This window comes from Danaus plexippus (genome assembly GCF_018135715.1).
Source record: "Danaus plexippus chromosome 9 unlocalized genomic scaffold, MEX_DaPlex mxdp_26, whole genome shotgun sequence".
Taxonomy (NCBI): Eukaryota; Metazoa; Arthropoda; class Insecta; order Lepidoptera; family Nymphalidae; genus Danaus; species Danaus plexippus.
The window spans coordinates 4,300,689-4,325,954 of record NW_026869848.1 but is presented as its reverse complement, the minus strand read 5'-3'; the positions used below and the strand labels follow the sequence as shown (position 1 = coordinate 4,325,954).

At 32.5% G+C, this 25,266-nt stretch overlaps 5 protein-coding genes across 11 annotated transcripts; 3 read left to right on the top strand and 2 right to left on the bottom strand.

The window, feature by feature from the left end:
- Positions 1 to 1,471: 1,471 nt before the first annotated feature.
- Positions 1,472 to 3,079, top strand: LOC116767478 (lys-63-specific deubiquitinase BRCC36-like). The gene is made up of 6 exons (XM_032657812.2): positions 1,472 to 1,715; positions 1,801 to 2,011; positions 2,233 to 2,330; positions 2,399 to 2,509; positions 2,584 to 2,730; positions 2,850 to 3,079. Exons 1-6 carry the CDS (start codon positions 1,614 to 1,616, stop codon positions 2,973 to 2,975), a joined length of 795 nt encoding a protein of 264 aa, XP_032513703.2. The 5' UTR covers positions 1,472 to 1,613; the 3' UTR covers positions 2,976 to 3,079.
- Positions 2,080 to 5,076, bottom strand: LOC116767477 (uncharacterized). The gene is made up of 6 exons (XM_032657811.2): positions 4,839 to 5,076; positions 4,538 to 4,772; positions 4,307 to 4,466; positions 4,107 to 4,217; positions 3,697 to 3,849; positions 2,080 to 3,275 (listed from the first exon to the last, which is right to left on the bottom strand). Exons 1-6 carry the CDS (start codon positions 5,012 to 5,014, stop codon positions 3,073 to 3,075), a joined length of 1,038 nt encoding a protein of 345 aa, XP_032513702.2. The 5' UTR covers positions 5,015 to 5,076; the 3' UTR covers positions 2,080 to 3,072.
- A 1,933-nt stretch (positions 5,077 to 7,009) lies between these two features.
- Positions 7,010 to 13,886, top strand: LOC116767634 (lanC-like protein 2). 2 transcript variants are annotated; one of them, XM_061527467.1, is made up of 8 exons: positions 7,010 to 7,184; positions 7,263 to 7,445; positions 7,559 to 7,716; positions 7,817 to 7,955; positions 8,022 to 8,162; positions 11,529 to 11,714; positions 11,788 to 11,934; positions 12,378 to 13,886. In XM_061527467.1, the coding sequence occupies exons 1-8, from the start codon at positions 7,098 to 7,100 to the stop codon at positions 12,594 to 12,596; spliced, it is 1,260 nt and encodes a 419-aa protein (XP_061383451.1). In that variant the 5' UTR covers positions 7,010 to 7,097; the 3' UTR covers positions 12,597 to 13,886. The 2 variants fall into 2 exon arrangements, with proteins under 2 accessions (XP_061383451.1, XP_032513938.2); XM_032658047.2 differs by having other exon boundaries at positions 7,011 to 7,184; positions 12,392 to 13,886.
- LOC116767207 (actin-binding protein IPP) lies at positions 13,359 to 19,078 on the bottom strand. The gene is made up of 10 exons (XM_032657419.2): positions 18,734 to 19,078; positions 18,518 to 18,662; positions 18,308 to 18,446; positions 18,046 to 18,211; positions 17,548 to 17,727; positions 16,769 to 16,932; positions 16,125 to 16,260; positions 15,154 to 15,364; positions 14,685 to 14,905; positions 13,359 to 14,398 (listed from the first exon to the last, which is right to left on the bottom strand). Exons 1-10 carry the CDS (start codon positions 18,890 to 18,892, stop codon positions 14,162 to 14,164), a joined length of 1,758 nt encoding a protein of 585 aa, XP_032513310.1. The 5' UTR covers positions 18,893 to 19,078; the 3' UTR covers positions 13,359 to 14,161.
- A 422-nt stretch (positions 19,079 to 19,500) lies between these two features.
- Positions 19,501 to 24,404, top strand: LOC116767208 (cyclic AMP response element-binding protein B). 6 transcript variants are annotated; one of them, XM_032657421.2, is made up of 7 exons: positions 19,501 to 19,655; positions 19,964 to 20,131; positions 20,305 to 20,454; positions 20,525 to 20,687; positions 21,007 to 21,078; positions 22,299 to 22,421; positions 22,517 to 24,404. In XM_032657421.2, exons 2-7 carry the CDS (start codon positions 19,979 to 19,981, stop codon positions 22,717 to 22,719), a joined length of 864 nt encoding a protein of 287 aa, XP_032513312.1. In that variant the 5' UTR covers positions 19,501 to 19,655; positions 19,964 to 19,978; the 3' UTR covers positions 22,720 to 24,404. The 6 variants fall into 6 exon arrangements, with proteins under 6 accessions (XP_032513312.1, XP_032513314.1, XP_032513315.1 ...); XM_032657423.2 differs by lacking the exon at positions 19,501 to 19,655 and adding an exon at positions 19,662 to 19,881; XM_032657424.2 differs by lacking the exon at positions 19,501 to 19,655 and having other exon boundaries at positions 19,662 to 20,131; positions 22,529 to 24,404.
- Positions 24,405 to 25,266: the final 862 nt, after the last annotated feature.

The window sequence follows — 25,266 nt, the reverse complement described above, 5'->3', positions numbered from 1 at the left end:
GTACATACAATGTTGTAGATTGTTATCTTTATTTTATTATAACTTTAATCTGATATTATGGTACAACAAATAAAAAAGAAAAACGTATGAAAAAGACTATTAGTCATAAACTTAACCAAATACAAATTTGATATTGACGTTATTGTTCACTTCGTTTTACTTTGAAATTGTTTAAAAAATATATAACAATTCCATAAAAATTACATATTAGAAAACTTTATTTGTAAAGTAAGCATAATACGAGTTTATTTATCAAATAATAATATTTATTAGTACTTTTTTATTTATTTCAAGGTTATTACTCGTACACTTAAAAATAGAGAATATATTTTATTCTGCTATTACATGAATAATAAGATAATTATATTTTCGTTTAACCCTAAAAAGAGATTAGAAATAGTAAATATCTTTTATGTAACTGCCGTAATACCGATACGTCTCTCCGTATTTGATTGATTAAATTGAGGAAACTGTACCGTTTATGGACCATGGTTAGAAGGGGAGACTCAGAATGGAAATGTACTAATAAGGTATCTTTAATCTTAAGAATTGATTATATTTCACGACACTTCCATGTTATTAATTGTTAAGTATTTCTTTCGTCGCATATTTATTAACATATCATTTTTTTCTTTAAAAGATAAGAAATAAATGTTAAAGACGGTATTAAGGCGTTATATGAGCTCACCCTTATCTTTTTCTTAACCACCGAGACAAACATTCGAAAACAACGATATTAACGCAATTTTGTTTTACTAAAGACAGGACAAAAATAGATTTTATGTAAATATATTTTTTCATTTATCGATAGACTGAACTCCAAATTATACTTTTAACAAGATTCTAAATTTTTTAATGGTTCATTTTAAAATTTTCACCAAGAGTCAACTAAGTTTCAATTATTTTTTAAATTATCAGATTCGATTCTGGCTTATTTATGTTAGATACAATTTTTTCTAGACTGAATTCTAATTAAACATAGCCAGAACTTATCCAAATTCCTAAATATCTAGATCATCTTGATATTGCCATATTTGCCCAAGTATATTAGTAGTTTTTAAATACATTTCGAAGAGTGATCAATTGATTACAATTAAATATTTCTTAAAATAATTGTCAATGTACTGACAATGACTGACTTGTAGATGACACTTTCGACACAATCAAAAGTGTGATCCACAATAATACATAGTTGTCTTGTCAACTTGTCTTGTATATCATCAATGAATAATGTTGTATCAAACAAAACAACTCCAACTGGGATATTTTTATGAACTTATATGTATGTAATTTTTTTAAGGAAACTTAATAAACTTTCTACTAATTTTCTGTCTCTCTTATAGATATTAGCCTTCCCTTATAGATTTCGTTGGCGAAATAATATAATAGTATAATATTCACTATTCAGTATACATTATGTCAATGTCAAATGTAATGTTTCAAAATTTAGATTAACTGTCAAGTTCACAAATGTCAAATCATAAAAACCTATATCTAAGTATTAAGAAAAACTGACCGTCAACTTCTCGAAATATACGATTTATATTTTGTTTAATCATCCTTTATAAACGTTTATACGATTATTCCATCACAATTTCAAGTTTCAGTTAAAAATGTTGAATAAAGTATTATTATCGACGGATGTAGCATTGATTTGTGTTCAACATGCTCTTTCAACAGAAAAAGAAGAAATTATGGGACTACTAATAGGAGAAGTAAACAATCTTTATATAAGATTAACCTATATTATTATCGTGATATTAGTTAAAACCATAATAACCAAACAATATATATTGACAGGTACACAATAATAACACATTGGTTTCAATTGTGTCTTCTGTTATTTTGAGACGTCTCGATAAAAAACCAGACAGAGTTGAGATATCAGAAGAACAATTAGTACAGGCAACATTAAGAGCTGAAGAGCTAGCTGCTGCAGTTGGTAGGCCATTAAGAGTTGTTGGCTGGTACCATTCCCATCCACATATCACAGTTTGGCCATCTCATGTTGGTTAGTATTTTTACATTAACATACAGCTTGTGTGTCAGCATTATCATTTTGGAATAATAAAACAAACATTTATGCTAATACCAAAATATAATGTTTAAATATGACAGTATGTACATAATTATTTACAATATTTAAATTTTAAAATGATAAAATCAAAAAACAAACATGACACAGTATTATATTTAAAAATCACATAATATATCACCTTTATACCATAACAGATCTTGCAACTCAATCCATGTATCAAAGAATGGACTCAAGTTTTGTTGGAATAATATTTGCTGTGTATATTCAAGATCAAACAGCAAAGGCACCTTCAGTAAGCTCTTCTACATTAACTCTCTGAACATTAGCTGCAAATTATTTCAACTTTATATTTATTTTTAGATACAAATCACATGCTTCCAATCAGTTAATGAAGGTACAAATCAAAGCAGACGAGAAATTGAACTGGAAATTACTAACAGCAATGACTCTCTAACATTAAATAATTTTGAGGTAACATAATGTAGCCATATATACTAAAAATTTATTATTTTAGTTTTAATTTACAATAAAAATATTTGTCATAGATCTTGACACAGTTACCTGCTATTCTAAAGGAAGAAGAGGATGAATCTTATAAAAATGAAGCGGAGGGAAGTGATTGTGAAGATATTCTAAATAAACAACATAATTCAGCTGTAAGAACTATAGCTATTGGACATATAGTTGAAAAGGTGACTATATATTATAAGCCCTGTGGATTTTTAAGTATTTTGTTTTCAAAAATTTATATTTTAAAATATACTACATCAGCTTTTTCTAATGGTGTCTAATTCAATCCCTTTTCTTTCAGATATCACGACCAATGTTGGAAGCTCTTGTTGCTAGAAACGCATTAAACACTGTCCGTCTTAAAGCTTTAAAGAAACAACATCAGGAGCTTATGGCTAAATTAGATAAGATGTCTTGTAATGTTTAGATTAAGTACATGACATTTCAGTTATAAAATAAAAAACCATACATAGAAGTCAATAAAATCAAGTTATTTTTAAATAAATCTAGTCCACCAGAAATAATTACAAATCATTTTTATCAATCATTTCAAAGCCATCTGATGAATCAAAACTAGAAACCCTCTTCCTCCTATTAATATCTTGAGAGCTGTAGACTAAATTTGAAACTGCTCCGCCAAGATTTGATAAAGCATTATAGGCTGCACTACTCCATGTATCAATGGGCTGTACTTCTAAAGAAGATTGATAGTGTTCTGATTGGTGTTCTGAAATTGTCATGTCATTGTACAGTTGCGATTGATAGACATGAAAAATTTTTTATGGCCTATCAAAGGCTTTAAAAATGATTTTTTTTCTAATTTTTGCTTATTCTATTACTTTGGTTTAATAAACCTCTTGTCCAAAGAAATCATTAAATCCGTGTTGAGACTGTAGAGATGAAAAGATTAGAAAAATATATAATCACTTCTCTTTACTTAAGTCTTGTCAAAAGAAATTGGATATTTTTAAATAGCAAGATAAAATATGTAAAGTTCACAATAAACAGACAAGATTTTTACTTAAACCATTAAGACTTGAACATTTTATTTAAAGTACACATTGTATGAAATTTTATAGATAATTTAAAAAATATTACTAACCTAAAACCTAAAGTTTTCTATTCCTTGTTTCTTGAAATCAACTTACCTTGTGGTATATATTCATCTTCACTGGAGTCAGTGTTTTCAACATCCTTTACAAGAGTTTGCATTTTTTCAATGGATAAATTTGTTATAACAGAACTGCTGTTATCACTATCACTGGCTTCTTCTATTGGCAAATCATCTGGTTTCCAATAGTCTGAAATAGAGAAATATAAGGTATAGAATTAACCATCAAAGATTACAAAAATTATGATACTTTCATACAGCCGGGTATAAACAAGATTTGTTTCTTTTACCAAATAAACTGTATCAATATGTTGCAGAGTTATAAGATTATTTTTTTTAATTGAATCACAGCTATCTCATCATAAATTTATAATCTTTGTTTTAAAATTATAACTTAGTTACAGTTAAAAACATGATCATTGTTAAAATTAATAGGAATACTTATACCTAGGCTTTGCTTTTCATCCAGTAATAATTTTCTGTCTGGTTCAATAGAGAGCAGATCTAAGTTGGCATCAGATTCTTCTGGCACAAGACCCTCCAATTCAAAATCAGATTCTAGAAAAAAAAAGGGGTCCATGTAATTAAATAAAAAAAAGAATTTGTAATATAAAACACAATTTTAATCTTAAAAATTAAAACAATACCTGCACAATGCTGTATTTTTTTATAAACCTTCACTATAGGTGGTAGAATTTTACGTGCAAACAACACAAGGGTGCTTAAAAAATATATTATAGTGTAACCACTGCTATACCTTCCGATGATAAAAACAATGCTTAGTATTAATTGGAGGATCACAAAAGCCTGAAAGATTGTTAAGTCATGAATGATATTGTATGATCTTGTAGAAAAAATAATTAAATGTGTTTATTTACCTTGGTATGATTTTTATCGCGTAAATAAATAAACTCTGCAAATTTCGATTGTACCAAATTTATAATTTTCGAAATAAGAGGCACCAATTTCTCATCTTCATGAGATGCTAATCGTTTCAGACATGTTGTGCGATGTTTAAACTTCAACCACGTTTCAAATGCATCCAAGCTGATTGTAAAAATTGAGAATCCAAAAATAAATTGAAGCAAATTTAACTGTCGATATACACAGGAACTGAAAGTTATATGACATTAAATATTGAAATTCGAAAAAATCTACAATTTTAAGGCCATTACTTACAAAAATAATATATTAAATATAAAAAAACACAAAAGCGAGAGCCATATTTTTTTCCAAAATAATACATCTTCAAAAAAATTAATGCAAATTAAAAGTATTAATGACGGCGATTCATTATTGCTATCGTTACTTTTAATTATATTCCACTTAAAAAAAGATTTCAAAGAAGCTAACATTGTTACACTTGATTTTCGCTTCTAAATTATTTAGGTTTTGTATATTTTGTAATTCACTCAAGTAATAAGACATTTGACAATGTCATACTGACAAAAAACAGCTGCATTTTTTTCTATGAAATATCTGCATTGTTGATTTATAGTAAATTTGATGGCCTACAAATTTTAAAATATAAAATACAATAAAAATATATATCTTTCAACAGAGGAAAATAAAAATTCAAACAATAAAATATTATTATTTTTAATATAAAATTAAATTTGAAGTAAACATATAGCTAAACACATACATTATGATTTTACAAAAATTTTAGAACAATCTGCCTTTTCTACAATAATATAAAAAAATTACAACAATCCTCCAGATACTACGAGCCTCCATATACTACGAGCAAACAAAACTTTAATTATAAACTAAAACTTTTTAAATTTTCTGCCTAATGTAAGATGACTGCTTAGAGTGAGGTAAAAACTGTTTTGTTTCATAATTTCTTGGGTGTGTTCGGAGATATTTGAGGCTAACTCTAAATATGTCTAAAAAGAAACGAATTATTTACTTCCATATTCGTCAACGTAAAAACAATCATTCAAGGGTGGAAAAAATCTCATGACCCAACCTCTAAAAAATAAATTTTAAAACGAACTTAAAGCATCAGTTTTTTTATACTCGTAGAGTCATAACGGAGAATAATCTTTAGAAGTGTAAACAAACTAGACACCATATCTCACTGTATTGCGACGATATTAATCATGGAGAGGATAACTGCAGGGGACTAAATTACTTTCTATGGGAGACATGCCATCAAATCGGTCCAAATAAATGGTTAGCCAACTAATTAGGTAACCCAATTGAAGAATCATTTACAGCTGTTCCTACATTTACCAACAGGCAGAGTTGCAAATTATAATCCAGGAGCCTAGTACATTTTCGGTCAATTATTTCTTACTCGCGACCGGCAGCTGCGACTTCGTGAGTGGAGTGGGCGGTGGCAGTTTCCCACGCACGGAGAAAAAAAAATATGTCAGTCATTTCAAAATTCGTCAGTATATATAATTTTGAAAGAAAAATAAAGTCAGCTGGCTGCTTGAACATGATATTTTAAATTATATTTTCAATTATTTCCTCTCAACTAAAAATAATTTAAGAGGTGATCGTTTATAAGCTTCTATGAATGAAAATTCATGTCAGCTTGCTGTATCTCAGTAGAAAGTTTGTCAGCTGGAATCTTGAAAAGTGTAACGTAACATCATCTATAACCTACTGAATCTTATTTGCTAACGACTTTTCTTCTGAATTACAGCTGGCTGATTTTTATTTACTAGAGTATTTTAACAATCCTCTTATTAAGTTTCAGCCGGGAGGAAATAACGATGCTTAAGTTATTCGCCAGTATGCTTGATTTGGGAGTTTTTATAGAAGTCGGTGTTGAAAAACATATGAGGTTTATTAATGTGACCTAACTTTATGAAATTTTGGGGTTTAGAGTTGAGCGTGGCACTTTCAGCATTTACAGGATGTGCATTAACCTGCCATTTTTTTAGAAAAGGCAAGAAGTGTCTATTCATGATAATTGCAAAATCTGAAGATTTTACGGAGTGTTTCCTACTAATGGATTAGCCACCTTTTTAACAGGGATGAGTTATGATGTGAACACTTATATTTGTATAATATTATTTGTATAACATTGAGAAAAGGAAGATTTTTAGACACTGGAGTAGTAATTTGTGAATTTTGATAATTGAAAAAAGAAATCTAAAAACTGTATTATTGCTTCAGCGCCATAAAGAAGCATTCTATAACCAATTTTAATTACATTAAATGTCTTTTTCAATATCGGGTAAATTCAGGGAAAAAAGAAATATATTCTCATTATGTTTATTAATATAAATTTTGAAATAGCTAGGAATCGGCTATACTTACAATACAAAATTACTTTTATACTCATATGACACAACTACTGTAGTGTATATCAAGGTTAACATATACATTTGACAAATGTCATTTTAAAAATATCAAAATAAAAACATTAAGTGGTAGTGAGTCTTAACAAAATTTTGTGCTATAATTATTTATACATTCACTATGACTACAAAAGGCTCATTTGAAAATGATTTCGATGATTACTCCCCAACTAATTTAACTCCTTTACTCAATGAAAATAGAGATGGAGTGAGAGTCAATATTTTAATGTATAATCGTATTGTTTATGTTTAACCGCTAATAATATGTCATTATTTTACATAATAGATATCAGAAAAATTTCAAGCAAAGCTACAGAATTATAAAACGGCAAAATTTGCGTTTTTAACAACAAAACTAGAAAAGGAATTATTTTGCGATGGAACTGTGTACACCGGCTCTACGGGACTAGCATTATATTATTTAATGTTAGGTCTCGGGAACCATGATTCTCTACAAGATAATCTGCAGGTTTTTTTAATTTTATTTATATAAATCTTTATTAATTTTATCCAATTATTGAATGTTATATATCGATAGAAATATATATTGACATCAATAAGATGTACCTTTATTTTTTTTAGAAAGCCCTGGACTATTTAGATCTGGATAAATTAAAAGGAAGGAGGATAAGTTTTTTGTGTGGTGATGCTGGTCCACTTGCAATTGCAACTGTTATTTCACACAAGTTAGGTACAAGACGGCCAAATTATTTGCCTGATTACAGGGAACTATCAGTAAGGTATTTTGAAGTATCGTAATAATTATTAATGCTAATAATAGATTGTGTGAGATATATATATATAATTTGGTTTATTCTTTTCAAATACAAATGTTTATAGGCTGTTAAACCTTGGATCACTTTTAAATGACTCACCAGATGAACTGCTGTATGGGAAAGCAGGATATTTGTATTCATTGCTGTTTGTTAATAAATATGTCCATGGCAGAAATGTTATTTCCGATGATCATATTGAAAAGGTGAAGTTCAAGTGATTTAAGAAAATTCTGTATAGGAATTATAATTAATATTTTTCACTTATATAGGTGGCTTCTTTAATCTTGAAGTCGGGTAAAGAGTTTTCGCAGCATACAAAATCGGAGAGTCCACTTCTGTGGCAATGGCATGACAAAGTATATTTAGGAGCAGCTCATGGAATGGCCGGAATTTTGTATATATTATTGCAGGTTTGATGAACGCATTCATATAAAGATTTATAGTGTATATGTTATGGACCAAGTGATTAATGCAGGCAGTATTAATAATGCCTGAGCAGTATGGATAATGGCCAGCCATATTGGGCCAAGTGATTAATTACAATCTAAACTCACCTATTTATCACATTGCCCGGGCTTTATGGCTATGTGATGATTTGGCAATGTGATTAATAGGTAAATTTTTACTCCGGGCCGTAAACAAACACGTTAGGATTTTTTTTGTTTTTTAATCTAAATACAGTGATTTATGGCTTTGGCGATCGGTGCTTATATTTGACTGGTCTGCCAACTGATAAGCACCAACGGCCTCCGAGCTTAATGGCTATAATGTATAGTACTAGGTAAGAATTTGTAAAAGTTGTATATAATATTTGGTAAATAAAACTATATGAAATGCAGGGGGGCTAGAGTCTTTGCGATTGGATACGATGGTCCTCCAGTCCCCGCATGCATAGGGTGATGGTGGGATGTAAATGATGTGAACGATGACATGTCTTTTTTTTTTCATATAAACTTCTAACTATTGAGTCTTATAATGAGATCTAAGATTTTCGCGAGTATTCATTTAAATGAAACTAGTATTTTTCGGATTTACTACGCGGATTTTATTATTTAAAAACTACATAATCCCGACGTTTCGGTTACTTTGCAGCAACCGTGATCACGGGCAGACGAGGTGTGAATGTCTGTCAGTTGGTCCTTGTTATTTATCATCTACCGCCATCGATTTCTTAATTTTCTGGCGTACCGCTCTGGATGCCGGCAGAATGCGCTCACGGTGTCTTGAGGTCCTGCGGTGTGGTTTCGGACATGGGATTTTATATTTTTAAGAACGGGGTCCCAGGTGTTTGATAGATTCCAGCCATCTTCTCTATTGAAATTGGGATGTTTTTTAATTTCAATAGCCTCGCGAATTAATCTCGGTATATACTTGTCTTCCCGAGCGAGGATTTGAGGTTTATCAAAACGAATGTAGTGGCCTGGTTTGTCCATTGTGTGTTCACACACTGCTGACTTCGACGCGCGCCTGTTTTTGATGTCTGAGATGTGTTCCTTAACCCTTGTACCGATGCTCCTCTTCGTCTGTCCAATGTATGACAAGCCACAGTCACAGTCGAGTTTGTATACACCCGCTTGTTGTAAAGGAATGTTACTCTTGATTGGTCTCAAGAATTGGCTCACTTTCTTATGTGGTTTGTAAATAGTTTTAATGGAAACCTTCTTCAAGATGTTGCCTATTCTGTCAGTAACTCCCTTCCTTAACTCTCCCTTCCTTAATTCTCTGGTAACTCGCACCACCACCCTATACAGTTAGCTACCGTTGGCAAATCTTTGTTACAGAGAGCCCAACACCTTTGTGATGCTGACCACCTAGAGGCCGAGCTGCAGCATGTAAAACATGCTCTCACCATCAACAACCTGCCCGTGCCTCGCCAGCATCGCAAGAACCACCTGAAGCCACCCACAGTTGAACGACAACCTGCGATACTACCATATGTGAAGGGAGTTACTGACAGAATAGGCAACATCTTGAAGAAGGTTTCCATTAAAACTATTTACAAACCACATAAGAAAGTGAGCCAATTCTTGAGACCAATCAAGAGTAACATTCCTTTACAACAAGCGGGTGTATACAAACTCGACTGTGACTGTGGCTTGTCATACATTGGACAGACGAAGAGGAGCATCGGTACAAGGGTTAAGGAACACATCTCAGACATCAAAAACAGGCGCGCGTCGAAGTCAGCAGTGTGTGAACACACAATGGACAAACCAGGCCACTACATTCGTTTTGATAAACCTCAAATCCTCGCTCGGGAAGACAAGTATATACCGAGATTAATTCGCGAGGCTATTGAAATTAAAAAACATCCCAATTTCAATAGAGAAGATGGCTGGAATCTATCAAACACCTGGGACCCCGTTCTTAAAAATATAAAATCCCATGTCCGAAACCACACCGCAGGACCTCAAGACACCGTGAGCGCATTCTGCCGGCATCCAGAGCGGTACGCCAGAAAATTAAGAAATCGATGGCGGTAGATGATAAATAACAAGGACCAACTGACAGACATTCACACCTCGTCTGCCCGTGATCACGGTTGCTGCAAAGTAACCGAAACGTCGGGATTATGTAGTTTTTAAATAATAAAATCCGCGTAGTAAATCCGAAAAATACTAGTTTCATTTATTGAGTCTTAGCCGACATATAAAGTAACAAGTACAACATATAAAATAATAAAGACGAAACAGTAAAATTTAGACACAGAAAAATCTAAAATAAAGAAGAACGTGAGGTATCTTAAAATTATCTTTAAAATATACAATTAAAAAACTAAAACAAATACAGCTCTTAACTAAATAAAATTGGAGAAAACATTTCTTAAATTATTAAACGGTATAACATGGCTTTATTGACCTCCTTGTTGGGTCTTGGTTCGGGCTGGGAGACAGCCCTGAGAGGAGGGTTGGACAAGGCTCGGCGGACTAACCTGAGCTGACATACGGCGGGCGCCTCCACACGCCACGTCAGTCCCCTGGATTAGGCCGGTAATCCACCGCCTTGCCATGTTCGACCCTATACTTCGTCTGGTGGTTTCCGGCCACTGGCGGCGTAGTAACGCCGGGTCATCCCCAAGTCGATACAGGTCGGCGGGTGCGGTTGAACACTGGGGATAGTTCATGGGGCCGCCTCAGGTATCTAATATCGCTGGCTGTCTTGGGGGGAGGGGCTCACCGCTGAATGCGGTGATGAGAAGCTTGGGCCTCTTCGGAGGTCTGGGTCGCTTGATGGCCGGTTTCCGCTCTGTCTGCCGTCGGACGCTTTGCGCTCGGCGGTGGTTGGTTGGCGACTGGCCGCGTGTGTTTGGGCGGGAAAGGTAAGGGGTTAAGCCTCTCGCGATTAAGCAAGCCCGCTAGGCGGGGGACGCTCCTAGTCACTTGAAGTGAGCCCTCGGGGAGGAGGTGGCCGTGCGCGGCCTGCCGCCGGATCGTCGCGGACGTATGCCTCGCGCGATTCCCTTGTTGATCCACAAAGCGGGGAGTGAGTGACCGCTGGTGTTTTAATGGTTAGCATGTGCCCCTCTGGTCTTGAATCCCACATAACCGCCTCTGACTCCCCTAGACGGATATATAAAAACTTTCATCGCGTTAACAAAAAAAAAGTTTGTCTAATCTAACTAAGTATTCATTTGAAAGTACATATTAAACATACTTTACATAACTCTGCCCAATAGGCACTGGGCATGATGAATAATGCCCGATTAATCACTTGGCCCATAACATATGTAGCTATTCATTGACAGTAAATATTGTTAAATGTTAACCATATTGCAGGCTCGTGCTTACATAAAGTCCCATGACATCAGAGGTTTTGTTAGGCCTACCATAGATTGGTTAATGAAACAACAATTTCCTAGTGGGAATTTCCCTTCCTCATTACACAGTAGCTCCGGTGATAGATTGGTACAGTGGTGTCATGGTGCACCAGGTTTTATACCTTTATGCATATTGGCTTATCAGGTAACAGTATTTTTATTATAAGAAATAAAAGGTCTCATCAGGACGAAATGATTACATACCTTTATTATTCTAGGTCTTTGAAGAAGAGAGATATTTAAAAATAGCTATTCAATGTGGAGATTTGATATGGCAGAGAGGATTGTGTGCTAAAGGCTATAGTTTATGTCATGGTGTTAGTGGCAATGCTTATGCATTTCTTCAGCTGTATCAAGTATTAAAGGTATTTATTTTATTGAGTATAGACACATTATTTGGGTACATATATAAAATTTGGCTAAAAAAAATATCTTTTTGTATTTGTCATAACGGATATTTGATTCTATTCTTATAAATTATAGTTCAATTTGTATCCACGGATGCTTATACAGTCGTATAGTTGTATCCTAAAAGTCTGTTGCCTTTTTGAAGACTTTCAATTGTCAAGAGATTAGGAACCCAAGTTCATACAATCAGTAGTATCGCAAGAGCACGAATACTCCATACATATTTCGTGCTGTAGATCATGTTCTAAGTATACTCCTTAGTTGACTTTGGCCGTAACACTTTGCACTTTGTACTGCAATAACAACACAAGTACACAAGTCCTATCGGAACTAACTTTCATATTTACCCAGACATGAAGTGTCTTGTCAGCGGTTTATTTTTACTCTTTAACTGTGTTAGAACTATCTTTTCAGAAACCTGTCTATCTTCACCGCGCTGGGTGCTTCATGGAGTGGTGCGCGGTGGAGAGACAAGGCACTGAGCTACACCGACCTGATCGGCCGGCCTCGCTCTTCGAAGGTTTACTCGGCAGAATATACTTGGTCGAAGACATTATTAACCCACAGACGGCTTTATTCCCTGGACTATGCTTATAAGTTACTTCAAATAACTATTTAAATTTATCAGCAGCACTTCCCAAAATGATAACTAGCAAAATTTTAAATGACATATTTCATTCATATAAATTAGGCATACAATGAAAGATAACAATTATACATACACATTTTTTTTTTATTTCACATGTCGTCTTGAGTAATACAAAACGTTATAAAAGTTTTGGTCAATAAACTCCATAAGATCAATGTTTATTTTTGACAATAAAATATTACAATGACTGAAAAAAAAAAACTATTCGAATAACAAACTAATATTATAACCTCGAAGGTCGTCAACAACAAAACATTAACATGTTTTTGAAATTTATTTTAATGTAGTAATATTTATTTATTTATTTTTTTGTACATTTTAACTTATTCTATTTATATAAAATTAATAAAGTAGACAATATTGAGATTTGGTCTGGGATAACATTATAATTAAAAGCTATAAAAATAAAATGGAATATATTTGTAGAATAAACCGAAGTTGAATATAGAACAGAAGGTTCGTTAAGGTTTTTTGTTAAATCTATTATACATTATCACACAAATTAAAGATGATACTGGCATTTTCTTCTCTATGCAATACCATGTTAGTTTTAATTCTGTTTTAAAATAAAAACACTAGGATAACCATAACATTGTTTTATATCTTTGTACATACATATGTATACTTACGTCACACCGTAACAAGTTATAATACTCTAAACATATTTCGATGTAGCGTATGCTGCGTTGTTTGCGTTCAATGACAAATTTTTTATAGTGATTATCACTATAAACGCACATTTCATGCTGTCGAAAAATGTATATAGAAATATATGAGAAACGCATCGCAATATACACTACACCTTAATCCACTATACATAAATGCTGGCAGTCGTTCTGCTTATAAAGTTATCATTATGTTACAGTTCATATATAGCATCATAGAAATCATTTCACGATAACCAATAGTGATGTCGAAGAATACATAAAATAATACACCGTAACATGATCTTGTGAGTAAGTATTAGCTTATTTTATTATTCATATACCGTGACATGTATTTCCGTACAAACATTATATAATAATGCTATTACGTTGGTATCTGTCTTCCTTTTAATATATATTTCATATGATTTTTTTATTTATTCGAAATTCTGCAAGTAATGAGTTTAGGCTAAAACTATCATAACGATTCTCATGAGACAATCTGGAAGACAATACAACAAAATAATGCTAAATTACTGATGTGAAAAAAATCAATTAAAATATATTAATTTTATAGTCTCAATGTATCTTTTAACTTAATAAACCCTATCTTACATTTGGCCTCTCAATATCGGTACAAACACAACATTCAAAACCATTCATAGTACAATTTATATTAATAAGACGTTTGGACGTAATAAATGGGTGCTTGGTTGAAGAAATGTACGTGTAAGATAAATACCTTAAGTGCGAATACAAAGGAAAAAACAAGATATTTATTTGCGAGTGAGAGGCTATGATTGTGCGAGTGAGAGGATGTGATGGTGCGAGTGAGAGGGTGTGATGGTGCGAGTGAGAGGGTGTGATTGTACGAGTGAGAGATGTGGTCCGTCAGAGTAAGGCGGCACCAGCTTCAGCTCGTGAATGAGGCAGAGATGTCGTGGACGTCCACGTATCTCGTGTCGGGTCGTATATTTCTACGGAGGCGAGCGTAGTGCGGGCGCGGTAGAAGTCCCTCTTGCCGCCGCACTCGCTGTCCCCGCCGGCCGCCACGAGCAGCCCGTCCGCCGCGCCCGCCGCACACCCTGCCCTCGCCTCCACCAGGCTACCAACTTCTTCCCATGAATCCTATAAAATATTTTTAAAATATCAGAGCACATCACATACAGGAACCATTTGGAATGGCCAGAAGCACAAATTACACATTAAATAGAAAATAATATTTATTATTTAAATAAAACAGTAAACAATAACTACGAATTAGTACTTTTATTGATTGAAGCGACAAAAGTAACCATTTTATTTATATCTAAAATTCTAAACGGAAAAGCGTTAGAATTTGTTGATTTTTAAAATAACGATTATTATGTATTCGTATAAATATTATCAGTAGATGTACATAGTATGTACATACGTCGTCGAAGCTGTATCTTTCCACTGATGATAGTACTGTCCGTCTCGGTGCGTTTCCTCCTATGACGTAAAGATGCGCCCCCAGTACAACGGCCGCAGCCTGCGAGCGGGCGTGACGCATGGGAGCCAGGGGGCGCCACTTGCGAGACGCAGGATGATAGCAGAGAAGATCCCGGGTGTGACGCCATGTGTGGGTACAACCACCCACTACATAGATTAACCCTAAACAATAAAAAATACATTATTTCTTTAATGCTACTTAGTTACCAATATGTTATTTAAATTGGACAAATACAAATTAAAAACATGTCTAAGGAACCACAAATACCGTAAATTTTTTTTTAAACAATATAGATTAAAAAAGAAAGTAGAGTATCAATATAGGAAGTTAATTGTCTATAAAATCACAAACAAAGTAGTAAAAAATATTTCATAAACGAAATAGTACATAGATTTTACATTTCAAATACCTTCAAAATTAACAACGCCCATCCCAAATCTCGGTTCAGGCATCCTGTCTATGAGTGTCCATTCGTCAGATACGGGATCATAGACCTCGACGGATGCACCCATTTCTGATCCCACCCAGCCACCGAAAGCGTACAAGTTGCCTTTCCAAGCTGTTAGACCGAACTCACAGCGAGCCTCTTTCATACATGCAATGTATGACCATTTGTCAGTCTGAAATATATTTGAAATATATAAAAAAAAAATAACGAGACAAAACAAAACAGTTCAATTTATAACATTAGATATTTCTTTAACACCAAGTCTATAAATGAAGAATAACAAGAGCCGTACAATACCAAGGGCTCCGTAAAAAAAAAATAAGTGCGTGGAGTCCCTCCGCGCTGAGGAAGTGAAACTTCCTAATGTGGAAATGAAAATAAAATATATGTGTATCAAATTAAACTAAAAAAATAATGAAAATTATAAATAAATTAATATAGACCGACAAGTACGTATTTCATAACGCTCACATGTGCATGTGCTCTACCAACTCTCTCATTCTCTTTCCCACATTCTACATTTGTGTATCTTTCTTTCTTTCTCCCTCAACGTAAAACGTTTAACGCAACCTTGTTGAAGGTCGCATAAGAAGTTTCACTTCAAAAAAGTTGCCAGTGCCAATTACTTCACCAATTTTATTAAGGTAACGTGCCCTGATTTAAATCCGTAAATGAAATTTTATATGTCTATAACTAGCGTCACAGGACGGGGATGCATCTATTGTATAGGTAAATCGACTTTACGATGATGAAATTCTTATATTACGTCATCTATTTCAATTCAAAATCAACATTATGTTAGTTTAAAAACGAACTGAAATATTACAATAAAAATAATAAAATTGACAAATTTATGCTATTGCCATCCTTTATTGAAGTTTGTAATATATTTATTATATATTTAAGTGCTATGTTTGTTATTGCAAACAAACCTGTGGATCGTACACCTCTCCGTTGGCTAATATCTGGCTGCCTTGTTCTCCGCCAACGGCGTACACCCTTCCACCCAGGCTCGCTACTCCCGGTTGTATACGAGCTATTCCCATAGGAGATAGTTCCTCCCACTCCCTTCAAACAAAGGTGCTTTACTGTATTATTAAGTCAGCCAGTTTTATTATAATTGTATAATTTAATGTTTAAAGGTTTTGTCCAATGAAGTGAGTATTCGTTTATTCTTTAGGTTCTTTTAACAGAAAAATTTAAAAATAATAGAAACGTCATTAAAATTCGAGTCGATGTGCATCGATAATACAACGATATTTTTATAGGAAATAGTTATGGTACGTTTAGTCTTTAAATTACGACATCCTACTTTATACAGATTTTGACCATTTCATAGATAATAAGTAAGAATATTTCCACTTTTTTCTAATAGCTTTCTTTTTTTTTTGTATTATTCAGAATTTCTTTGAAGAATAAAAATAAATTTGTACATATTTTCATTACGTGTCAATTAGTTACATAATAGATGTGATCCCTAAAAATCATTACACGATTTGAATGGGTGATTTAAATTCATTCATTCATTCACTCATTAATTTTACGACTAATTCTGTTAAACACAAACAATAGCTACCTCTTATGGAGATCAAACTTGAGCGCTGATGACAGTATATTGTCAGTTGAATGTGGTGGATGTGGGGCCGCGTCGTGACAGGACCCGCCGGCCACCACCAGCATACGACGAGCCCGAGCACGGGGTTCAGCTGATAAACATACCAGAGCACCACGACCTGATTTCTACAAACAATATTATACATGTTACGTACGCGCAACATATTAAAAAATAAATGAACATCGCCGGGGCAACATCGTTGTATGGATAAAATATCATATAACGAGTGGTGTTGATTTATCTAAACACTTGAGTTAAATTTCATATAAAAAATAGCTTAGTTAGCAAATAAGTGGTACACACTATACAAGAGGAAGCAGCTTCGAATCTTGAACAGTTGATCAGGTTGAATTTTTAGTCATAGTCATAAATGCTGTCCGAAATACTCTATATAGATAAAATAACCCGTAGAGAACTAAACTTTAATTTTTGCAAGTCCATTAATATGATTAGAATTTATACATTAAGTCCTCTTTATTAAATAAAAAAAAAATAGGTAAAAATAATATTTTTGACACAAAACGATTTACAATGATCTGAATTAAGTACTAAATATAAGCAAACAATCATCAAGTTAATACAAATTGTGATTATTATTACATTGCGTCTAATAAAAGATATATGAAACATGACATAAAATTTAAGTTACTTTCGTTAGATTTTTTTAAGCAGCAATGTACGCCTTCATGGTACCTTCTTATATATTTTTATTACAGAGATAATAATTAAAAACATTTTACCATATCAACTCTAACGTTTTTTAAAGCCACTGCTATGGATGGATCTTGCACATTCTTAATGACATCATCCAAGATTTGTGGTGATATAAGTGGCAGTCTAACATGTCTGAGAACTTCAAAACAGTGCCTTCTGCGTGTTGCGGGATCATGTTCAAGCCATTTCAATGCAGGATGGAGAACCTAAATTGTAAAACTGCTGACATTATTTTATATTTAGGAAACTTCACTTAATAGATAATAGTACAAATAAATATGACATGCTCTGGGGTCATGTATTTTTGTTTTCAATAAGACTATTTGTCTGAGGCTGAAACTCTATGGTGGGCTCTATGTGTTCAAAAGTAACAATAAAATTATTAACATAATATAGTAAGCAATGAGAAGAATATTATGTATATCTGTTTTTCTTTATTATATAGATAACAAAGAAAAAAATAAAAAGAAAAAATAAAGATATTTTCATTAATATAATATGCAATTTCCCACTTTGTTTATTACCTGAGCTTCATTATGGACTTCAAGCTGCTCCGATGATAATAAAGTAATCAGTTGTTGCAGAGGTAACTCCAGTAACTCATCCCCATTTGCAACAAGATTCCAATTGGCCTGTGCATGGCCCAATGCTTCTTCAGCTAATTCAGTGCAATTGTGTGTCTCTGCAAACCTGTTTATTTAATCACAATATTAATATTACCACATTTTTTTTAAATAAAATGCAAATTTTTTAGTTATTAAAATTACAATGAGACCATATAAATACCTAAATATACCAAGAGCGTTTGATGGATGTAGTTCCCTTTTCAAAAAGTCTCCACATCCTCTAACTAATTCTCGTAATTGAAACATGTCAGCTGCGATAAGTAAGTGCTGCACACTAGCTTTATCTATAGAAATCTCTCCTAAAAAATTAAATTTTGTGATAGAATAAATGGAAACTAAATATACTCATATTTTATTATCAAAATCTTACCAGTATAAATAAAGTCAATAATCATGGGAAGTATTCCTGGAGGTACAGTAGGCAGCACAACTCTACCTTTCTGACTTTCTTCAAAGCCTTCATTAAACATAGCATCAAAGTACTCGCAACTCGCTGCTAATACAACTCGATGGGCCTGCGAATATGAGTGTATTTTCAAAAAGGTAATTAAGGATATTCACGTCATATTTATTTTAGAAACCTTACCCTAATTATTGTTTTTCCGGATATAAGGTCTATGTCACAGAATCTTCCATCTCGTCTGAAGTGATTAAGGTTTAAAGAAACTTTGCTTGCATATTCGCAACATTTATAAGGCCTTGAGCCCTCTTTATTAATTATTTTATCATAAATACTAGAAGACATTGTTTTCGTTCTTGGACATAGAAGATTTTTTTACATTTATATATTTTACTATCACATTTGTTTAATATCATAAGAGAAATAAAGGAAACCTATTATTTCTATTAGAACAATAGATATACCATTATTTAATAAAGGCATAAAAAACAAAAACTTGTTATTGAGTTATTTGTCATTTTATTAACTCTTTGAAGTCATTGTCAAATGTCAATTGCTAATTATCAGGCTAAAGAGAATAGTGAGTCAGTACTGGTACACTTCCGATAGAAAAATATTTTGATATTTTGTTTTTTTTTTTTTTAATTTTAATCTACAAATTTTATTTTATGATATTTAAATTATTTTTCTCATTTAGAAACCTATACAACAAGTTTTTTGGAATTTTCAAATGTTTCAGTAGATATTCTCGTAAAACTATAATATTCATCAATGACATGTATATTAGTCTTTACATATTCTCAATCAGAGGATTGTCTTATATTATATGTATAGAAGTAACGTTGTAACTTTTTACAGTCTTCAACACAATTTCAGAATGATTTTTTGACATTTTTATTTCCTGTTGTCAAATGTCCTTTTTTGCATAGAGAATGTAAAGAGCGCATGCGTCTGACAATTTTCGCCTTTCGGCCATATTGTTATGACGCATACAAGATCATAGGTCTCCGCCAGTGACGAGTCTTCTCGCAGTTGACGTGGCTACTACGTACCGTCCCGTTCGCCCACTCCGGACGCAGCATATACGGTGACGAGGAATACGTAACTGGTGAGTGCTCGCACTGAAGACATCTTGCGGTCTGTCACGGTCGCTTACATTTGGGTTTTCAAATATGGATATTCCATGCGTTATCACTTTATCATGTGAAATGTTTAAAAGACTTAATCTAGATAAATATGTTGCGTATGATCCATTAGACGCAATAGGAAAATACCCTAGCAATGACGCGATGATTCCCTTTTAGAATGCATATCGTGTGTTCATAACCGCGAAGGTTTAGTATAAACAAACCATTGCAAGTTATTGTGTATGTGATGTAAAAATAATACACAGAATAGTGACCTTGAATATTTTAGGTAAGTGAAGTGGGCATGGACGGAATGGTGGAGGAGAACGGAACTTCTAGCGCAGCAGGAGTAGCGGATCCCCTGGCGAGCGGAGGATCCGCAGCGAACGCCACCCCTCATGTGGTGGTCACGAGTATAGTGCAGCTCACATTACCAAGTCAAGCACCATCCGCACAGGTGTTTATTTTGTTTATTAACACTCGCAACTTAACATGAAGTTTTGTCTGTCACAACAGATAACATATAAGTGAATGTGAATAGTGATAAAGTGTCCAGTGTAAAAAAACAAAAGCCATCAAAACATTGTTTGTTTAATGGGAATGAATGAATGGGATTTTTTTATTTTGCAGGTCCAATCAGTTATACAACCAAATCAACAATCTGTCATTCAAACGGCATCCAATATACAATCAGTACAACTACAAAAAGGCAATGTGATATTGGTCAGCAAACCCAGTTCTGTCATACATACTACTCAAGGAACTCTCCAAACATTACAGGTTTGATGGTGACAATTATCATCAATTATGTGAAGACATAGATAAAGATACAAAGTTTACATATTTTTAGATTAAACCGGAACCTAACACAATATTAAGTACCCAAGGACAATCTTGCAGTGATGACAGTTGTAGTGATGAAGAGAGTCCCAAGAGGAAATACAGAGAAATGTTAACGAGACGTCCATCATATAGGAAAATACTTAATGACCTTGGAGGAACCGAAATTGCTGGTATGAACTAATTATTTAGATTTTAGGCTTAAAGTGTTACTTTTAATGTTGACATACATACTATTTTGATGAAAAACTACAAGATGTGCCTTTATTTTCATTGTTGACTTATTTTGTAGTTACATACACCATTATAACATATTAAGAGTTGGTTTAAAAATAATACAACTGATAATATACATTATTATAACCACACTGTTTATTTACTATTAACATTGTATGTGACATGATGCGGGTCACAGGAGTTTAAATTTATTATCTAACAAATAACATCAAATCCAAAGTACACTTGAGTATAAGGACATGATAAAAATTACAGAAAATCGCATGGGAACTAAAGCAGTATTGGAAAGTGAAGTGTCGCTGTCACCTTCTTTATCGTTTGCGCCAGGTTAGTTATATGTGCAGCTGACACTCTTTGTTTTTGTGTGCAACATGTGTCACTAACCTGTTTGAATCATCATTATTACTTGCCACTATAACTGTGGCTCCATACTTCATTGTTTCATACAATATCTTCAATGCTGAGAAATATTGAAGATTTAAGTTCTTTCTGATCCACAGCACTTCCTTCTACTAGAATTTGTATTGGTTTATATCAACTAGTTATAATATGCTAAGTAGGTCTAATTTGTTTGTTTTGCCTTGGGTATACAATAGTCTTTTACATGGTATATTTCATGCAACTCAATATAATAGATGTATCCTGACTTTATCTTCGGTACATACAAAGGCTATTTTCATGTAAACAGTAATTTGGATGATTATAACATTTTTCTGAATTTTAAAACTTTATATTATATCGAACGATGGCTGGATGACGTAATTGTGTGCTAACAAAACACGTGATGACGTCATGCCTGTGTGAATGTTGTATGAATTATGAACTCGTTAGCTTCGTACCATTCAGACGATTATATATTTAGAAACATATTTCTTAATCTTATCGGCCTGTTATTATTTTTAAAATTAAAAAAATATATATATTTCGCGATTTTAGTAAAAATTCATTTCTTTTTCTTTCGTAATAATGAACAAGTTTGAGAAAAACTTGTATAACTAGAGTAAATATAAAACCGGGTTCAGTCCTTTGGTAGGTAAATTAAAACACATTAATATGTTAAAAGATATTTTTACGTACCCAACGGGATGTGTCTACATAATTTATATGTATGAATTAATCAATTGAAAAATTATTGTAACTTTTAAATATTAAGTATAAAAGTTGAAGTTATTATAATATAATTGTTATTTTTTAAAAATGTTCCGAATGAACGTGAAAAACAATAGTTTATTGTTTATTGACTTTATTTTTAGAAATAGAAAATACTTATACCTCAATATTTTATTTAATGCTGTTAGTATATCTAATTCGTTAAGATTTATACTAACATTAAAAAACTAGCAAGTTTTAAATTATCTCTTATATACTATATGATTATATCAAAACATCGTAACATCTAAACAATGGATAAAAGCACAGCCCTTGTTCATTTCACTAAGTTGCCAATATCATATGAATTTTAATAAAATGTTGACTATTAGTACCACTTTAAGGTGAATGATTAATTTATATTCATTTTACTTTTATTAAACATTGCGTATCATTAGTTATTCCAGCGAGTTCACTTCAGACTGAAAGTGGATTACACACGTTAGCAGTGTCAGGCACCACAGGCGGTGGGACCTTAGTCCAATATGCAACTAATCAAGATGGTCAATTCTATGTACCGGGTAAGCGTAGTTATTGTAAATGTTAAAGCTATAAAGGCATTTCTATAATACTTAATACCTTTAGAAGAAACGAGCAAATCGTACTATGTTTACAGGGCCAATATTAGAGGACCAAACAAGAAAACGTGAATTAAGGCTGTTAAAAAATCGTGAAGCCGCCAGGGAATGCCGGCGAAAGAAGAAGGAGTATATTAAATGCCTTGAGAACAGGGTTGCTGTACTAGAAAATCAAAACAAAGCTCTAATAGAGGAGCTCAAATCTCTGAAGGAACTATATTGCCAGCAGAAAACTGAATGAGGTCCGGCCGGCTAACCAGGTGTGCCGCTGCCAGCTGGAAGCAATGATAAGCCTTGAGGCACACATGACTTGTAACATGTACTTTAACAGTACTGGGTGAACGTCCAGGCCAGAGAATGCCTAAGCGGACTGATATAAGTGATGTCTCATGAGAATTTATTTTGAAAGGTTTTAAATGACTTGGTTCTAACAGTAACTGCTACAAGTCTCTGGATGAAAAAAAAATAGTATTTTTATATTCTTCTTTTCTGCATTCTCTTTAATGTTAAAAGTTGATGTATTAGATATAATGTTAATTACAAATGTTGTTTTATATTATGTATTGAATTCAAACTGATTATAATTTTAATCAAGCCTGGAGTTACATAAGACATTTTTTACAATGATTGTTCTTGTTTATTGATAGGGTTACCAGTATGGTTACTGTGTTTAAATTGACTAGAAAAAGTTACAGCTGTAGCAGTTTTTAAATGTTTTTTTTTAAGATATATAAACACTTGCAAGACATGCAAACATGCAAAACATTGCAGAAATTTAATTTCTTTATGTGCAAAAATGTTCAACATAAAATTTATTGGATGCTAATTGCACAGTTTTTTGACTTCTACATGTGGATAATAGTTTTTTTTTCTTTTTTTCAGTATATAACTATATATTTTTAAGTTGTTTCTTGTTTGATACATTAATGGTATTTAAACTGGACTGAGTGCCATTATAATATCAAAAGTAAAGTATTACCATGTTCTAATAGATTATTATGTAATTTACTTTTGCTGTAATATTTTTCTGTTATACTATTCTCATTAACACTGTAAAATAACCCTCCTTTTAAAGCTGTCAGATAAGAAATACTATTCTACTAGTAAAATTTTATTTCACTATTTTATATATACTGTGATGGGAAAAGCGAGCGAAGTGATAGAATTTACCCATTGTAATGATAAAACATAACTATTGTAGTTTTTGCTTAGGTCTTCTTGACATCATAATATGGTGTTTGTTATGGATAAGCCAAAGTTAATATTTAGTTTTTTGTGCAATAATTTTATTGCAATGTACAGTCTTAGCAAAGTACCATTTTTCAGTCCTCTACAAAAAGAAAAATATACGATGTAATGAAAATATTATGTACATTATGTATAGATAGATTAGATTTTTAAAAAAATATGTATAGATTTTAAAATTTCAATTATTTTGTACATATATACGCATAGTATATGCATTTGTGAACAGACGCCAATGTTGCATATCAAACAGATGTAATACTTAATTATGTTGATAAATATTAAAACCATTTTCATACGACTATGTATTTCACACGTCACTTTGGTTCATGGATATGTAAAAATATATGTATTTTATGTGGAGGGGTGAAACTTTGAGAGTTAAGGATAAGAATTTTATAAGTACTCATTTGCCATGATTGATATGTATAATAATTATAGTGTTATAATAGTTTTATTAAAATGTTTTATTTTCTCTTATTTCAACGTTATTGTTGTGAGGTGACATAATAGTTTATTATGTTAAACATGTCTACCATGGCAAGTGATATAAGATTAAATGTAAGACATTGTGCAAAGTGCCTTTAAATTTAAAATGAATAAAGTTTATACCAACATAGCTTTTTATGTTAACTTATGCTATTTATAAATATTAATAATATTAACTGTTTTGATGTAAAATGATTGTGTTTATTTTTTGTTTACATTTACCAGCTTGTGAGGATTTCTTTCATTCTGTTTGCTTTGGCAAAATATGTTTTGCATATTGATACACAGTTAAGCAAAATAACAGTTATATGTTCATGTAAATATAAATCAAAATGTTTGTTCTAGGCTTTATTGAAGATTATTGATTTTTGATACAGTCAAGCAGCTTTACAAATTAAAATCAGGACAACTTCTCTAAAATCGATACTAACATATCAAGAATTTGGCAAACACAAATTAATTTTTATGTGACATGCTCTTTCCACTGTATCCTAGAATTTTCTGTTCCATATCAACCATTCAATAACAATCTCTCTAAAATATTTAAAATTACACTATTTGGGTGTTGACGGATGTTGTTCTTGACGGTACTGATATTTTTGGTTTCTCATACTTAGTAAGGATATAATAACGAAATTTGTATATAATTTTTTTATCATCCTGCTGGGTTATACAGGACAACATCTATTTAACTACGAACATGAAAAGACGTCTCTCATCTTGATGAGCCGATACCGCCGCGGTTTTTTCTATTTGAAAGCATGTTTCCTTGCTTTGGTTCTTAGCTATATATGGTTAATTACAGTCAAGAAATATAAGTGCACCAATCTTTCACATATTAGTTCAAAATATCATTTTATGTTACAAATTGAAGCTTAGTAGAAATAACCTTCAAATACCACGAAACGATATAAATATTTTAATATTAATAATCTTGTCCTTTTCAAATGTAATAAGTTAGATCCTCCTTCAGGGTTCCCCACACTTATTTTAAGAAATCCTGCATAATATTATAACTAAATAGTTCTTTGTATATATTCTTATTGTATTGTAT

Excerpts from the sequence above, each read along its gene's own strand:
- LOC116767478 (XM_032657812.2), top strand. The coding sequence starts at position 1,614 with ATGTTGAATAAAGTATTATTATCGACGGATGTAGCATTGATTTGTGTT. Across the intron at positions 2,012-2,232 it reads AGTTTGGCCATCTCATGTTG|ATCTTGCAACTCAATCCATG; the intron begins GTTAGTATTTTT and ends ATACCATAACAG. Across the intron at positions 2,331-2,398 it reads AAACAGCAAAGGCACCTTCA|ATACAAATCACATGCTTCCA; the intron begins GTAAGCTCTTCT and ends ATTTATTTTTAG.
- LOC116767477 (XM_032657811.2), bottom strand. The coding sequence starts at position 5,014 with ATGTTAGCTTCTTTGAAATCTTTTTTTAAGTGGAATATAATTAAAAGT. Across the intron at positions 4,773-4,838 it reads ATATTTAATATATTATTTTT|TTCCTGTGTATATCGACAGT; the intron begins GTAAGTAATGGC and ends TATAACTTTCAG. Across the intron at positions 4,467-4,537 it reads GCGATAAAAATCATACCAAG|GCTTTTGTGATCCTCCAATT; the intron begins GTAAATAAACAC and ends ACAATCTTTCAG.
- LOC116767634 (XM_061527467.1), top strand. The coding sequence starts at position 7,098 with ATGACTACAAAAGGCTCATTTGAAAATGATTTCGATGATTACTCCCCA. Across the intron at positions 7,185-7,262 it reads TCAATGAAAATAGAGATGGA|ATATCAGAAAAATTTCAAGC; the intron begins GTGAGAGTCAAT and ends TTTACATAATAG. Across the intron at positions 11,935-12,377 it reads AGCTGTATCAAGTATTAAAG|AACTATCTTTTCAGAAACCT; the intron begins GTATTTATTTTA and ends TAACTGTGTTAG.
- LOC116767207 (XM_032657419.2), bottom strand. The coding sequence starts at position 18,892 with ATGTCTTCTAGTATTTATGATAAAATAATTAATAAAGAGGGCTCAAGG. Across the intron at positions 18,447-18,517 it reads TATTGACTTTATTTATACTG|GAGAGATTTCTATAGATAAA; the intron begins GTAAGATTTTGA and ends TTAATTTTTTAG. Across the intron at positions 14,906-15,153 it reads GGGCGTTGTTAATTTTGAAG|GGTTAATCTATGTAGTGGGT; the intron begins GTATTTGAAATG and ends TTTATTGTTTAG.
- LOC116767208 (XM_032657421.2), top strand. The coding sequence starts at position 19,979 with ATGGACGGAATGGTGGAGGAGAACGGAACTTCTAGCGCAGCAGGAGTA. Across the intron at positions 20,132-20,304 it reads GTCAAGCACCATCCGCACAG|GTCCAATCAGTTATACAACC; the intron begins GTGTTTATTTTG and ends TTTATTTTGCAG. Across the intron at positions 20,455-20,524 it reads GAACTCTCCAAACATTACAG|ATTAAACCGGAACCTAACAC; the intron begins GTTTGATGGTGA and ends ACATATTTTTAG.